Genomic DNA, 14,753 nt, shown 5'->3' with positions numbered 1-14,753 from the left:
AAGAACCCAAAACTTCTAACTTTTGGTACGGGATGTTTTCAGGAGTGAAAAACTCAGCCAGTTCTCTTTTAGAGTCCATTATGGAGTCTAGAGGGAACTTGTGCAGTTCTGTCACGAATCATGTAGTCCTTCGTGCTTTCAGTATGTAACTGCAGTTTCTATAGCTTGTACAGCTGTGCAGCAGGACAGCAAACAGGAGGGACCAGGCAATGTTGGAAAGCCATTCTGCAGTGAAGGAGGGGGAGAAAGAAGGGGAGAAAAGGGGGAGGGGGAAGACAGGTGGATCAGTGGTTGTCTTGAGACCTACCTATGTGCATTTGTGCTAATTCCCTGTCAGGGTAGATCTGTTTTGCAGTAATTATTTATGAATGTCTATGGTCTAGAAATCTTGGATTGTGGATTTCCAGGTCTTGGCAACTGTTCCTGTGAAACAGCAGAGTTACAAGGAAAAAAAAAAAAAAAAGTCTTGTAAGACTTTTGAAATGGTCTGGATGGGGATGAAGCTGATTAGAGAACCCATTAGAAAAGGGGCAGTCATGACCTCTGGGAAAACAGCTGTAGGACAGTGAAGGACAGAGTAGCACCACAGGCTTTTCGCTCCCCTCTTCACCATTAAATGGCAATGGCTTGGGATACCTCACTCATGGTATTTTTAGCCAGTGCCATGCAGTAGACAAACCCCCTGGGGTGCCATGTTCCATCTGGAGCACAGAAGCTTTCACAGGCTACGCGAGATGGCCTGTATGACACCGTGAGGTCCCCAGGCTGCATTTCACAGACCGTGCAAGATGGCCTGTATGACACGGAGGGACCTCCTGGCTTGACCTGTGTGCTGAGGCAGTGGAGTGCCATCTGCTTGGCTTTCTGCAAAGAATTCCCACTTACTGCCTGTAAATCCCTCTGGAAGAAGATTTGATTTCTCCCTTCTTCCAGCTCTAGCTTCTTCCAGCTCAGCACCACCTCTGACAGCATCTTATAGGTTATCTCAGTGCCTCCACCTCAGAACTTTCCACTGAGAAGAAGCCACCTGGACAGGCAAAGAGACAGGCTTGGAGTTTTCCTGGCGCTGTGGGAAGGCAGTAGTGTTAGCACGGAGGGAGGTTGCGAGGGCATCCTCAGGCTGATAGGTAACCAGAGAGACAAAATGGCTTTCAGAATCTGGCTGAAACAGATTTTGGCAGTAGCCCAGCCCCTGGTGCTGATGCTGAACGGTGCAGACAGCTGCCGTAGACTTTTTCCTGACATTGTGTTCATTCAATTACTCACAGTCTGTTTCTTTCCTTGTCAGAGTTTGCCTATGGAGGGCATCCCTACCCTTTCAGTGGGATCTTCGAGATCACACCTGGCAGTGCGGTAGAACTTGGCGAGACCTTCAAATTCAAGTAAGGGCCCTTTTCTACATCTACCCCTCTGCCCCGGTAGCCATTGGTGTAGAGGGAGCAGGGAAGTCCTCTCCTCCGGGTTCCTCTTTCCCTCTCCTTAGAAGCACCCTTGCTGTATCCTTTAGGTGCTCCTGGTTCAAAGGCAGCCCTGCAGGGATTGTGGAGGTGGATAAAAGAGTGTGTACACCACACGGGGAACAGCGCTGAGCTGTGTTTGGCAGGGTTTAAAAGCAGACCTACAAACGGACGCGGTTCTCTTTTCCCATTTTCTTTGTTTTCTGTGCTCCCAGTTTCACATGTCAGCAAGGACGGGAGTAGCTGTGTGTGACACGGAGCCAAAAAAACCAAACCTGAGTCTTTTTATGAGTATCACCTATTTGTGGATACTGCGCAGAGTACCAGAAATCATCTCCTGTGTTTATTGCTGCTATTGTCACAAGGGACAGGCCAGCTGCTGGAGGAGTCTGAGAGGATGCTGCATTAATGTGTTGTTCAAGGTGCTCAGGCTGAGGGGCTGCCCATGCCAGATGGGGCTTGACCTTCCCACACTGCCAGTTTGTGCTGAGGGTCACTGGAGACTTCTAGAACAACGAGTGCTAGTGAGTGACTATTAGGAGAAGCAATAGGTTTCTGCAGAAAATTTTCAGTTTGCTCCCTCCTGGCCCGCCCCATGAAAACCCTCTCAATCATGAAAAACCATCTCCTCTGCCCTACTGGGAATATCTATTGTGGGATGATAGGCAGATGGGAGCGGACCCCCAGAGCTGAGGCTCCCCTGGTGATGAGCAGGATGCTCTCGGGGCTGTTGTCCGTGCTGTAACCTGCTTTGTGGATAAGCTGGGGATATTATTGTGCCATTTTGTTACTGAGAGTCTCTGATAGCCCCAGGTATGCGTGTCCATGTTTTAAGCCTGTCCTTCTTGCCAGTGTCTGACCATTTCCTTTTCCCTGGGTATATATGACTCTCTTCACCGGGTCTCTCCATGTTCCCTGTTGTGTGCTCTGTTTTTAACTAGAGAATCCATTGCCTTGGGCACCACAGACTTCACAGAAGAGGACGTGGATAAGATTATGGAAGAGCTGGGCAAGGAGTACAAAGGAAACGCGTACCACCTGATGCACAAGAACTGTAATCACTTCTCTGCTGCTCTGGCTGAGGTGGGCACAGCTCTCTCTTATCTGTATTCTTTGCTGTTTCAGATCTGCTGTAATGCTCACAGAAAGGGATCCGGGGTCAGCACAGCCTGCCAGGCCAGAGCTCACAGCCAAATCTCCTGTCTCTGCCCGCAATATTTTTAGAAGCCCTTTGCTGTTGAAAGGGGTGGGATCAGGAGGTGGAGATGCAGCAGGTTTATCACACATTTGGTCTGCACTGTGTGGGAAATTTGGGAGTGCCTGCATTTTGATTCATTGAATAGGCTTCCTGTAGCAGTAATTGGAAGGACAGACTTGGCTAGCATGCAAATACGTATCATTTTAATAACAAGCACAAATAACCCTATATGATCTGCAAAGGAATAAAAATGGCTTAGCAGTGTTAAGCAAACTAAAATTTGCAGTATTCAGGAAGTGGATGTCCCTTTTCCTTATTTAATGTACACCATCCAAAACCCATTAGAAAAGAGTATTGATTTTCTCACAGGCATATTTCTTTGGTGCTTACTCATTTTCATGTTCACAAAAATACTGTGAATTATAACAGAACTGTTATTTCTCCTCAGAGAGAACTGAAGCACAGAGAAGCACAAATTTATCTTGAGTATCTGCTAATTTGGGATATTTTCACTTCCCAAAGATTTGATTATTTGGAGGAAGCTGCCTTCCCCCTCACCCCTAGATGACATGTTTCAATTAAGGTGTGAGGATTCAGCACTTGTATAAATCTGAATTCAGGAACTTGACACAGTGCCAGAAAAAGGCATGAAAGGCACAAAGTGGAAGTGACCTTCCATAAAAACAGTTTCTGTGTTTTCCATAGGTGTTTTATGGCAAACATGAGGAGAGAATCTCATCCTTCACAATAGAGTTCAACTGCTTGAACAGCAAAACTTCCATTTCTCTTTCTGGAGTCTCCATCCTCTTTCATTACACATCTCTAGCCTTTCTTCATCATATGTGGCAAAAGTCCTTTGCCAATTACCTGTTTTGCCACAAGTGTCCGTCCATTCCACAAACAGGCCTTGAGTGAGGTGAGATTCTGTAGAAATATTACTGTTTGATTTTGTAAGAAAATATATAGTGAATCTATGAACCAGCAATTTATGAGGGACCTGCTTAGGCTCTTAGGACAACCAGTTCTCTACTGGTTTCATCCTTGCAATTATAGAAAGAGAAAATGACTGAGTCCTTTCTGAAAATGTTACCAAATAAAAATAAACAGGAAGGAATTGTATTGGTACAAACAGAGAATGAAGTTTCGAGCAGTACAGTGATCAAATCAATGTTATTCACACTACTGTTTTGGAGTCAAATAATCAAATTACTATAGCAGAAAATGTGAACTTTAGAAATTATGAAGGAAACCCAGGAGGAAGCTGTGCAATTATCAGCAAAAACTAAAAAACCCAAACCCTTTACTTGCAGCAGTGAAATGAAGTCATTACTTGTTACATACTTTGATATGTAAAATTTCTGTCTCATGTCCAAGCCAGAAACTCAAAGCCATTTTTCCTTGATTCTGCTGCTAGATATCTGTGAAACCCTCACTGCCTCTTCCTTGCCCAACCTTCCAAACACAAGTCAAATACAATAGATCTCAATAAAAATCTACCATCATATTTTAAATTTTGCTTTCAATACACCTTCAGTGAACATTACAGGAGTGGAATTTAGGATTTAGTTTTCCTGCAAGAGCTTTCTTGGTGGATTCTGTATGCTCATTCGCTGCACTGTAACCTGTCTAGATAATAAAACAAAAGCCTAAATGGCTAGTTCTGACACTTCTGCTCCTAGGAGCAGAATTTACTTGGGATTTAGGCCAGTTTAAATAAACCCTTCAGAGGCAAGCAGCATTTCTTCTTGCTGTTGCTATTCACATATGCCTGTGTTTATTGCCCCTCGCTAAAGTATTAAACCAGAGGAGGTGCACTTCAAATCCAGGAGCAGAAGGCTCTGAATGGTCTCTAGCATCAAGATACAGAAAAATGGGAGCTGAAATTCTTAAAGAATTCGTAAAAAATTAAGCAAAAGTCCATGTCACACATTCAATGTGTCTCAGTCAGTGACATCAGAAATACATGTGGCCGCCTTATGGCAATCACTGTGTTTTGGAGATAGATGAGAAGTAGCACAACTTTTCTTGGGATACTTTTGACCTCTTGGAGGAAAGACTGCTTGAAATCTGCTGAGACAGAACCTGCTTGAAAGGAAAGCAATGAAAGTTTCTATTCCCATTTCCCAACATCCGAATGCTTGCTTAACTTTACAGCCGTTGTGTTTTGGTTTTATTCCTTGCTGTTGTTCACACTAAAACAAAACAAAACAAAAATCACCACATTAGGAAGCTCCAGGCCCTACTGTGTAGAGCTAGAAGTTGCAGCCTTAGAGTGTGCAGAACATGCTGACTACGTGGTGAGTGGCTCTCAGGACAGTGTAGATATGTCGCCATAGAGGCCAGAAAACAACCGATATTTGTGCCCTAAAACCAATTCTGAGATGAGTCTGTTTAGTGTTTGTATTGCCCTTTCCTTCAGACTCTTCATCTGTGAAGCAGCAATAATGATAATAACTAGCATCGGTTTATGCATACCCACGTTACGTGGCAGTTAAAGACAGGAAACCAGAAAAAGTATTCAAAGAATTAAAAGACGTAGAAATTTTGTTCAACAGAATAAAATTGCTCACTGGAACTGGGCTTTACCTCCAGCCACACAAAAAGCAGCCAAGGATTTTAAGTGAGTATAAATTCTTGGTTTCTCTGTTGCTCTAGCCCAGCTAAAGGTGATGCTATCAGTACTGCAATGCCCTTTCACCACAGAGAGGGGTCGGGTTAGAGGCTCATTTTTAGCATGAAAGAGGCAATGACCAGCTCTGCTTCCTACATCCCTTTAGGTCTTTCTGTTCATGGGCATAAGCAGTCGTGGTGAGTTCAGGAGATGGTTGTTCTGAGCCTCCTAGGTAATGCCAAGTGAGTTACATCCCTGCTTTGTGCCTAAGTATCCCTCCTTGTACGCTGGGTTATTTCTTTCCTTCAAAAAAGGCTCTGAAATCTTTTGATGAAAGCTTTCTTATCCGCCAAGGTGAATTAGCTGGTTTATGGCTTGTGTTGTTCTGTACCAGCACGCAAAACCAGAGCTAGAGCTTTGTAGCCACGTGGTGATGTATGAGTTAATGTGTGTTTACACAAATCTGCCTGGGAAGACCTGGAGATTTGGCAGTACGGCCGTGTGCTAGGTAGCTGTGTTTGGCTGCCTTAATTTCCTCATCTGGCTCTGGGCTTGCTAATTAGTATCCATACAGATGTTGCCCTGGTGGCTGGGCCATGGGTTGGAAGGATACCATCTGGTCCCATGGGCCAAGGGCAGATGCAGCCAGGTGTCCTGCTGGCTGAGGTCAGATTCTGCAGAGGGAGTGGGAAGGGGGTACAAGGTTGGCTCTTCCTCACAGGTCAGCTTTCTCAGGGTCACACTGGGAGGCAGTGTCCATGTGTCCCATTGCTGGCTGGGTTGGAAGGATACCATCTGGTCCCATGGGCCAAGGGCAGATGCAGCCAGGTGTCCTGCTGGCTGAGGTCAGATTCTGCAGAGGGAGTGGGAAGGGGGTACAAGGTTGGCTCTCCCTCACAGGTCAGCTTTCTCAGCGTCACACTGGGAGGCAGTGTCCACGTGTCCCATTGCTGGGACCTGTAAGCCAGGTTCCCCATCCTCAGAAGGACTGCTGAAGCCACAGGAGTTGGGCTTTACTTTCCCAGTTTTTGTTTTCTTCTCCTTTACCAGTGTTTTCTCAGCAAATAGAACATCCCTCCAGAAATAGTCCATCTACATCTGTTTATGAAGGATTTCTCTGTCAAAAATTCCTGTTGAATGCCTCAGATCTGACCGTGATAACTGATAACTGATAACTGTTATCTTTAAGACTCAGATCTGACCGTGATAACTGATAACTGTTATCTTTAACAGTTATAAAATTTGTGGTCCAAGTAGGTGATGCAGACTGACTGCTAATGGCTAGGGGCACGTCCAGACCGATGCTCGTGACTCTGCCATTTGGCCACGTATCTTGAAAAATCCTTGGGCTGCAGCAAGTCCAGCACAGGCAGATAAGCTCTAGTCAACCCCTGGGCATGCCTTTGACCTGCTATCTACCTCTGAAAAGACTCACTTTGCAGTGTGTTGCAGCCTAATTGTGCACTGCTGTGGCATTGAGCCTCTCCCCACAATGCCAAACCGCTCTTCTGAGTTGTCTCATCTTCCTGCCCACACTCACTCATCAGCTGTGAGGGGCTTTGTTACTCTCTCACTGGCGCTCAGCTCTGAGTTTTCCTTACTCCCTGCTGCAGGCTGCCAAGCATATTCATACTTGCTCGAGACTTAGATCTCTCCCTGCTTTCCTGGTTCCCTATGGGCTTCTAACGAGCAGCTACTGGATCAAAGAGGCACGGCTGGGTCTACTCACAAAGCAGCTCCCGTGGAAAGGAAACAGAATGCCCCCGTTTCAGCTGCAGTTCGGACTTCATCTTCTCCAGTGTCATTTCATGTCAGTTTTCTCAGCGAGCGATGCAGTGAATGGGCTTGCACGATCAGGAGCCTCTTCCTGTGGATTCCCTGAGAAATTCTTCTTCATCGGGGAACTTTGGGTTATTTAAGAAGTGAAGAACTACCAGAAAGCACAAGTCTCTGCCTAGAAAGAAAGTGCTGCACGCCATCTTCATTACAGTTTTGAGGGAAGTTCTGATGTAAAGCAGGGCAGAATTTCCTAGTGGACAGTCACTAGAGAGAAATCAGATGCACTCCCTGTGCGTGTGCTCAGCTTCAATTTAAGGGAGCAGGTACACACACCACTTAATACCTCTTTGTGGTCACCCTCCACCCTCACAATCTATATCTTTATGGGAAGGTGAATGGAGCATGATCTAAGCAATGAAAATCTAGTTAGGGTTGCCTCAGCCACTCCAACTACTGCAACATGGTCCCATGGTACCTATATATATAAGCCAATATATATATAAGCAAATTGTTTGTGGGTTAAAATGAAAGAGGTACATCAAACCAGGATTAGCAATTTCCCTATAAGAAGCTTGCTCCTTTCATGTTGCTGATGTTGACTGTCCCCAAAATCTAGTACTATCAGTACCATGCTCTCTGAAGAAACTGTCTAGGGGGATGGACAATCCTTTTGGGGGGGCTTATGCCTGCAATTTCTGCAAAGAAAAATCATTCAGGCCATCAGCAGCACCGCCCAAACTTCCCTTCCTCTTCTGAGCTTCTGCGCCTTTCTGTGTGCCGGAATGCCAGGCAGGTGATGCTGCTGGCACAGAGCAGGGTTTTTGGCATTCTGATAAGGTTATACACGGGTGGGGAATTCAGTTAGGACCACATCAATACTGTGGGAAGTTCTTCTGTTTGATTATCTGTTGTTAATTCACCAAGTTCCTAAAAATCCTCTGTCTATACCTACTGCAATGTGTTCAAATGGCCCTTCAAGGAACTGCAAAATATTTATGTTCTTTTTGAGTTGTCCTGGCTGATGAAAGAGGCTATTTAAATTCTGCCAGATGGAAAAAACATTGGCTTTTGAACATTAGAAAAACCCTTTTAAAACAAAAAGAAAGGCTAAAATAATTAGTTCTTTCCATACTGTGATTTGCTGAATTTCCTGATTTTTCAGAGCAATGAGCTGTGAGATCGCAAAAGGACAGAAGTTACAAATTGCTGTAAAGCAGACATAAAGGAAGAAGAATACGTTTGTGCTTTCGGGAAAAAGCCAAACTCATAGTAATTCCTGGGCTGTAAATTCCCCTGCAAGGACTCACAGGGCTTTGCAGGAGCACGTGTCACCGCAGCAGTGGGCCACGGGCAAGTATGGCATGAGGTGCCAAGACAGACATGCAGTTACACACTTTGTTACCAAGACTGTTCTTTGGGCGTAGATAAGGGAAGGGAATTGTGAAACTGCTGTCAGAGGGCTCTTTTCCATGCAAGAGCGTGGCTCGTGATTGTCCTGCAAAGTCTATAATACAACTGGGACTTGCGGACGGCAGATACTGGGCAAGGCAAAAGCATACATGGCACAACTTGCACCCCCAAATGTGTATAAAGGTGAGAGGTTGACTGCCAGGGGTTCAAATATGGGCATATAAGAATATAAGCCCTGCTGATGGATAGGCATATAGTGAGCGTACAGTGCCTGAGGACAGCTTCTTTAGAGAAGATAGCAGTAACTAGAGGATCGGAGGGAGGATGAAGGTTTTCTGCTTCCAGGTTCTTCTCCAGTCTAGCGATATTACTCAGTATTGAATGTAAGGATCACACCACGTCACCGCAGCTTAAAGACTCTGACAAAGCTTTTGCCGCTTAGCCCCTTCGCAAACAGAAGATGACTCACCTGACTTCCCACCAGCAATTTTCCATGCTTCTGAAGTTTCCCATCTAAGACAAACTACGGAGCAGTGTTCTTACAAAAGCGATGACAGTTTCTACAGCACGTCCCAGAAAAGGGCAAGCTACCACGGGAAGGGAGAAAAACACCTTTGAATCAGCACAAGAACTGGAAGATAAGCGGAATGACTCAAGGAAGCCAGTCCTCCCTTCATCAGTGTGGTTTCTGCCAAGGAACTGGAATGATTCCTATTTTAGGAAACTCTGCAGCACCTTGTTAGAGGATACATGACACGTAATTATCAAAGAAGTTTGGCTTCTGAGTGCCAGGGTAGGTAGCCCCTTTTATTTCCCAATAGCCTTACCAGTGGTGGAATAGCAATAAAGTCAGTGGGTCTTATGGGCCCTTTTGATAAGATATCAAGTTAATGCTCATCATAATTAGGAAATAAATTGAGAGGCACTGATTAGGTTCACCTTAAAAATTGTTGATGTTGGAACTTTAGCTGAGGACAGCACTGACAGAAGGCTTTATTTTTTATCATGTCTCTTCTCCCTCTTCTTGAAATGGGAATGATTTTTTTGTGATTTGTATGCATAATTTATCTTAAGTACTGGAAAAGGTCAAGACCTTCTGTATTTTGTAGCAGTTTCCCAGCCTGGAGTTATTTATCTGTCTTGCAGCTGCTTTAAAACTACCCTACTATTTTTGTTTATTTTAAGGAGAAGCTAGGCAGGAGAAGGCTGAGAAGGCTGTTACTAGGACCTGTCTGGATCTCTAAGAGCATGATCAGAGAATCTGCAGCAGCCCCTGGGACAAACCTGGCTCAGAAACATCTGAGTGATCTGGTATGAATTCCCCTAGAGCCACTGAGAGCACAGTTTGGCTGCAGGACTGGTGAAGCACAGTAAAACATCCCTATTTGCTTCCGAAATTATCATGACTTTCGTCAAGACCTTCTGTATTTTGTAGCAGTTTCCCAGCCTGGAGTTATTTATCTGTCTTGCAGCTGCTTTAAAACTACCCTACTATTTTTGTTTATTTTAAGGAGAAGCTAGGCAGGAGAAGGCTGAGAAGGCTGTTACTAGGACCTGTCTGGATCTCTAAGAGCATGATCAGAGAATCTGCAGCAGCCCCTGGGACAAACCTGGCTCAGAAACATCTGAGTGATCTGGTATGAATTCCCCTAGAGCCACTGAGAGCACAGTTTGGCTGCAGGACTGGTGAAGCACAGTAAAACATCCCTGTTTGCTTCTGAAATTATCATGACTTTCTTTTATGCCCAGAGAAAGCTATTAAAAAAGACTAGAACCAGCTCTGAAGTTAGTGCGCACGGTTCACATCCACATGTGATCATTCTTCGGAAGGTTCTTTAAGGTCATTTGGATTGGAGGGATTAAAAACCCCTGAGGAAAACAGATTGGTGTCTCATTATACAGCTTCCTTTTGTGCCCACTGATCCTTTTCACCCCTCTCTTCCTTTAAATATTAAAGGATCGGTTTCTTTATTCCTCAGCATTTCTTGATCCAAAGGATTGGATCCAGAGGACAGTGCTCAGAGGAGCTATCTGAGTAAATGGCTAACATTTGAACTAATTATTCAATCTGAACCAGGATTTTTGGAGTAAAGCAAGTCATCAAAAGCAGGCCCTTTTAGAGGGATCTGGCAGTTTTAGTAAAAGTTTTAGTAAAACTTTTGCTAGGACATTTTGTGGATTCGAACAGAACTTTTAGCTGGTGAGACACATTCATCTGCTAGTAACAGAGTTCCCTGGATAGAGAAAAGCTTGCTCAGATATGGGAGAGCAAGTTGGATTAAAGATTTATTTACCGTTTCTCCTATATTTCAGCAAAAATTCTCCTGATTATCAGCCACGAGATGTTCTGGAGTAGAGTCTCAGCCTCTCCTGTGGGAACTGTCCTACTTTAATTATTTACATAAACAGGGAGATAACACATTTCAGCAGGAGAAGAGGGAGGCCTAAATCAGAATTTATGTCCTTGTGGTTTTAGAAGCTCATCTTGAAGTTGTAGAATTTGCAGAAGTTTCCAGAAAGAGAAAAATACTTTGGGGAACTGGAGGTCTTGTTCTTGGGCTTAAGGGGCCTTGAAAAATAGACCCTGGGGGTGAACTAAGTGAGCTTGGCCCATTCTTTGTTGACAGAGGAGGCCAAGAGAGTCTCCTAAGCATCTGAGGTGATTTAGGTCAGCCTTGGAAAATTCTTTAGCATCCTAGACAAGACTGGCTCCTATAGGGCAGTGATTATGGAGCCTGTCACGATCCAAATGCTTTGCAGCTGGAGTCTTAGAGCTGCAGCACTGCAATGCTTAACCCAGTCTTCCAAAGTCAGTAGGACTCTCAAATCAGCCTAAAAGGGTATGCTCCAATAGGAAATACCTTGAAGATTAAGAGATGCAGTCTGCACAGTGAATCCTGCAATTAGATCGTTACAGAGGACTGAAACAGACATCTAGCATACCCACTACTGATGCTGACACCCCAGTGATACTGTCAAACCTGCACGCCAGATGGGATGGAAATGCTTGGTGAAGCCACATAATCTGAATCTCCTTGGGAGGCAGAGGATGATCTTGGTGCAATCAGGCTTGCTTGCATTTGGATCACATCCAGGCTGGGTGCTAGGGCTTCTTTCCCCTTTTCTTTGTATTATTGGTAAAGATCTGCTCTATTGATAGTAGCAGAGAGAGGCTTTGTCATTGTGTATCAGTGTGATAGCAGGAAACACACATCCCTCATAACTGAAGAACAGCATAATATGCCTGTGATTGGCTTTAGAGCTGTGACTGATGTGTACTTCCCTGACGGAGTGGCTGTCTTGGTTGTCCTTTGTCAATGTGGTTGGAGCTTTGGTAGAACAGAAGAACCTTACTTTGGTGGTAGAGGGTGTGGAGCTGTGCTGAAGTGACAGGAGATGGCAGCCAGTGCATATTCCTTTCTCTCTGGCTATTCACCCATCCTTTTTCAGCCAAGGGAAAGCTGACAGAGTGTAACAAACTTACATCAGAATTCTGCTTTCCTTAGAGGAGCTTGACTTTTCAGCAAATGCTCCAAAAAAGGCAGGTTTGCTGTATCAAGGACGAAATGAGGGCAATTTTTTGATCATCAGTGAGTAATTCAAGCCTAAAGCTTTCCAGGTCCATCCCCAGGCACATGTGAGTTCTCATCATGATGTTATTAAAAACTAGGAAGCTCTCCTTAGCCTGAAAGCTATCAGGGAGAAAGGATTAAACACCAGAGAAGGGAGCTTCAGGTGGCATTTGAGTCACAGTCAAAAGCAGCAGAAGCTTTTATAAATGAGTCTTCAGCAGATCCTAAGTAGACAAATAATACCCATGTTTTCCTTAGTCAACAATTGCTTTTCAGTTGCCTCTGCAGCAGAGGAGGAGATAGGTGTTTTGTTGCATAAAAGCCTATGTGCAATTCTGTTAATGGCAGAGGACACAAGGCTCTCAACAGACAGAAAGGAGGGAAGGGAGAAACCAACCAAACAAAAAAAAACAACTACAGGGCATGAAAGAACATTAGGAAAGCTTTAATTCCTGATGCCTGAGCCAGTCCCTGCTGAAGCTGACGGAAAGTCTTGCTTCATTGCAACAGCCTTTGAATGTCGTTAGCTCTATGGGGAACAGGCTGTGTTTGTTTTCTGGTTTTTAACTGCCACATACGTTTGGAAGAATCTTATTAATAAAGACGTCCTGCACCCGTAAATTATCCTCATAGTTTCAGATGGGTATCACTTTTTCTCTTGCTTTTGCCTGTAAGTATGCACAATTTTGACTGCATGCAGTTAATAAACTGCTATATTGCATTATGTGGCTTCTCTGCTGTGGCAAAATGAGATTCCTAGGTGTAGTTTCTGCATTAGGTAAAATTTATGAAGTATTTGGAAAGTCCTTGGAATAAAGGCTGCTATAAAAATATAAATGCCTTTTTCTATCATTAACCTTCCTAGCCTTGCTATCCTGAATGAGTCTTATAGCCCAACAAAAACGATTAGTGGAGTATCTCTTATATGGACCTTTCACCTCTCTTTTCCTTGTCTATCTACGTGTGCTGGGGAATAGTATGATGTGGCAAGTAATTTGAAACAGAAATCTCTCTTACACACACACCACGGCAAGTTTTAGCACATCATTTCCATTTTTTTGGAAAATGGTCTGATGTTGCTACATGTGCCTCTGCAGTTATTTCAGGGTTTTTCTTTAAAGTGATCCATCTAGCAAAAAAGATTAATTGTGAAGAGTGAATTTGAAAAAACCCCACCCATCTCACGCTCTTTGGGGCTGTTCTAAATGTGCACGTTTTGTACCCTCTACTTTATTTTAGCTGCTTTTCGCATCTGTCTTTCCAAACCAAAAGCCCTGTGTCCTTATCTGTTACAAATAAGCATAATACTTTGGAGCTAAGCTAGTTCACGCTATCTGGGGAATTCATCTCTAGTCACACCATCATGGAACCTTTGATCCTTTGTGTGTGCAAATGCCTGAGAATAGATGCCTCCGAATGGAGAAAGGAAAAACCTCTCCTTTTCACCAGCTGCCTGTTGATAAATGGAAAGTGTCAGGAGCGTAAATGAACTGTCTAAGCGTGTTGATAGGCTTTTGAGACTGGAACCTTTTGCTTAGGAGTCCTGCCAGCACTGCCAGATAGAAACTCTTCCTATGAGTTCGTGTGCTCTCTCTGCTTGTTGTATCTCCATCCGCAGTAACTTGCTGCTCACTTATGCTAGGAAACAAGGCTTGAGACTGAAACACAGGATTTTCTTGGTTAGCTATTCAGGAAAAAACCAGATGCTCTTGATGTCCATCCCTCTATGCATATGGGTTGGCCTGGTCAAGCTCAGCATGTCCGTAACACTTGAAAGAACGACCCTATGAGGCACCAGCCGCTGTCAGCCACTGCTCTCAAAAGAGCACCTCCTAGGAGAAGGCAGTTCCTCTTCATGCTGCCATGATAATATGAACAAATTGCACTTGTTCATTCATTTGGTGAGAGAGTCATTATTTTAAATGTCACTAACAAGACCAGACTTAATTATACTTAGGATTTCCAAAATGGTCATCTGTTATGAGGCCACCTGTCCCAACTCCATCATCCTGCAGGTGCTGGCTGTACGTCCAAGTGCTGGTTACAAGGAACTTCATGCTCAAAGAGGGTATTGCCATGCTCTAGTGTTGGTACATAACTAATCAGCGATGCCACTCAGAATTCAGCTCTGAATGTGGTTCGTTAAGATGTCACATTTGCAGCCACCGTGCCTCTCCACTGGTGGCCTGGCCCGTGAAGCTGAAGCAGTGCTGTGGGTGCTGAGGTGCTATAAGCCAGCTGTCTCGTTTGACCCAGAGCTATCTACACCATCGTCTCTGTTCTTGGCATCTCTCTGCATGCAGACCCCTGCATAGAGGCAACTCTGTCCTTCCACCACAGGACCACAGAGGTGACTGACACATTCTGACTAGCATCATAAGGAAAGCAAGACCGTGGGTGTTAGTCCCTCCTTTCAGTGCTTTCCTTTTCCCTCACTCCTGGCTAGTCTCTGGCAGATGGTGCAGATGCTGCTTCTGCTTTGGATGGGTGAAACGCCCGCAGTCCTGGAGAGGACCCCTCGGAGTGGCAGTGTCCTGTGGAACAGAAAGGGATTGCATAGGAGAATGGGAGCATTTTAGACAGTTGCTTAACTTAGTTTAATTTTTTTTTTCCTTCCTCCCTTTGACTCAGGATGCTGCTTCCCAGAACGTAGCCTCATTACTGAGCTCATTCAGCCTCATCTACAGTTTCTCAGCTGTACCCTTTCCTCTGCAAGACGCAGGCCA

At 44.5% G+C, this 14,753-nt stretch overlaps 1 protein-coding gene across 1 annotated transcript in view; it reads left to right on the top strand.

Moving 5' to 3' along the window:
- The window catches only part of LOC106887982 (desumoylating isopeptidase 2-like), a 61,567-nt gene that overhangs the window by 38,301 nt on the left and 8,513 nt on the right, over nt 1-14,753 (top strand). Inside the window, exons 3-4 of the mRNA XM_014941863.1 lie at nt 1,289-1,382; nt 2,399-2,540. Coding sequence (XP_014797349.1) covers nt 1,289-1,382; nt 2,399-2,540 — 236 coding nt within the window. The remainder of the gene's footprint in view (nt 1-1,288; nt 1,383-2,398; nt 2,541-14,753) is intronic.

This window comes from Calidris pugnax, unplaced genomic scaffold (assembly GCF_001431845.1).
Source record: "Calidris pugnax isolate Ruff unplaced genomic scaffold, ASM143184v1 scaffold56, whole genome shotgun sequence".
NCBI classification, from domain to species: Eukaryota; Metazoa; Chordata; class Aves; order Charadriiformes; family Scolopacidae; genus Calidris; species Calidris pugnax.
The sequence above is the reverse complement of the archived record's forward strand: the minus strand, read 5'-3'. Positions and strand labels throughout refer to the sequence as shown.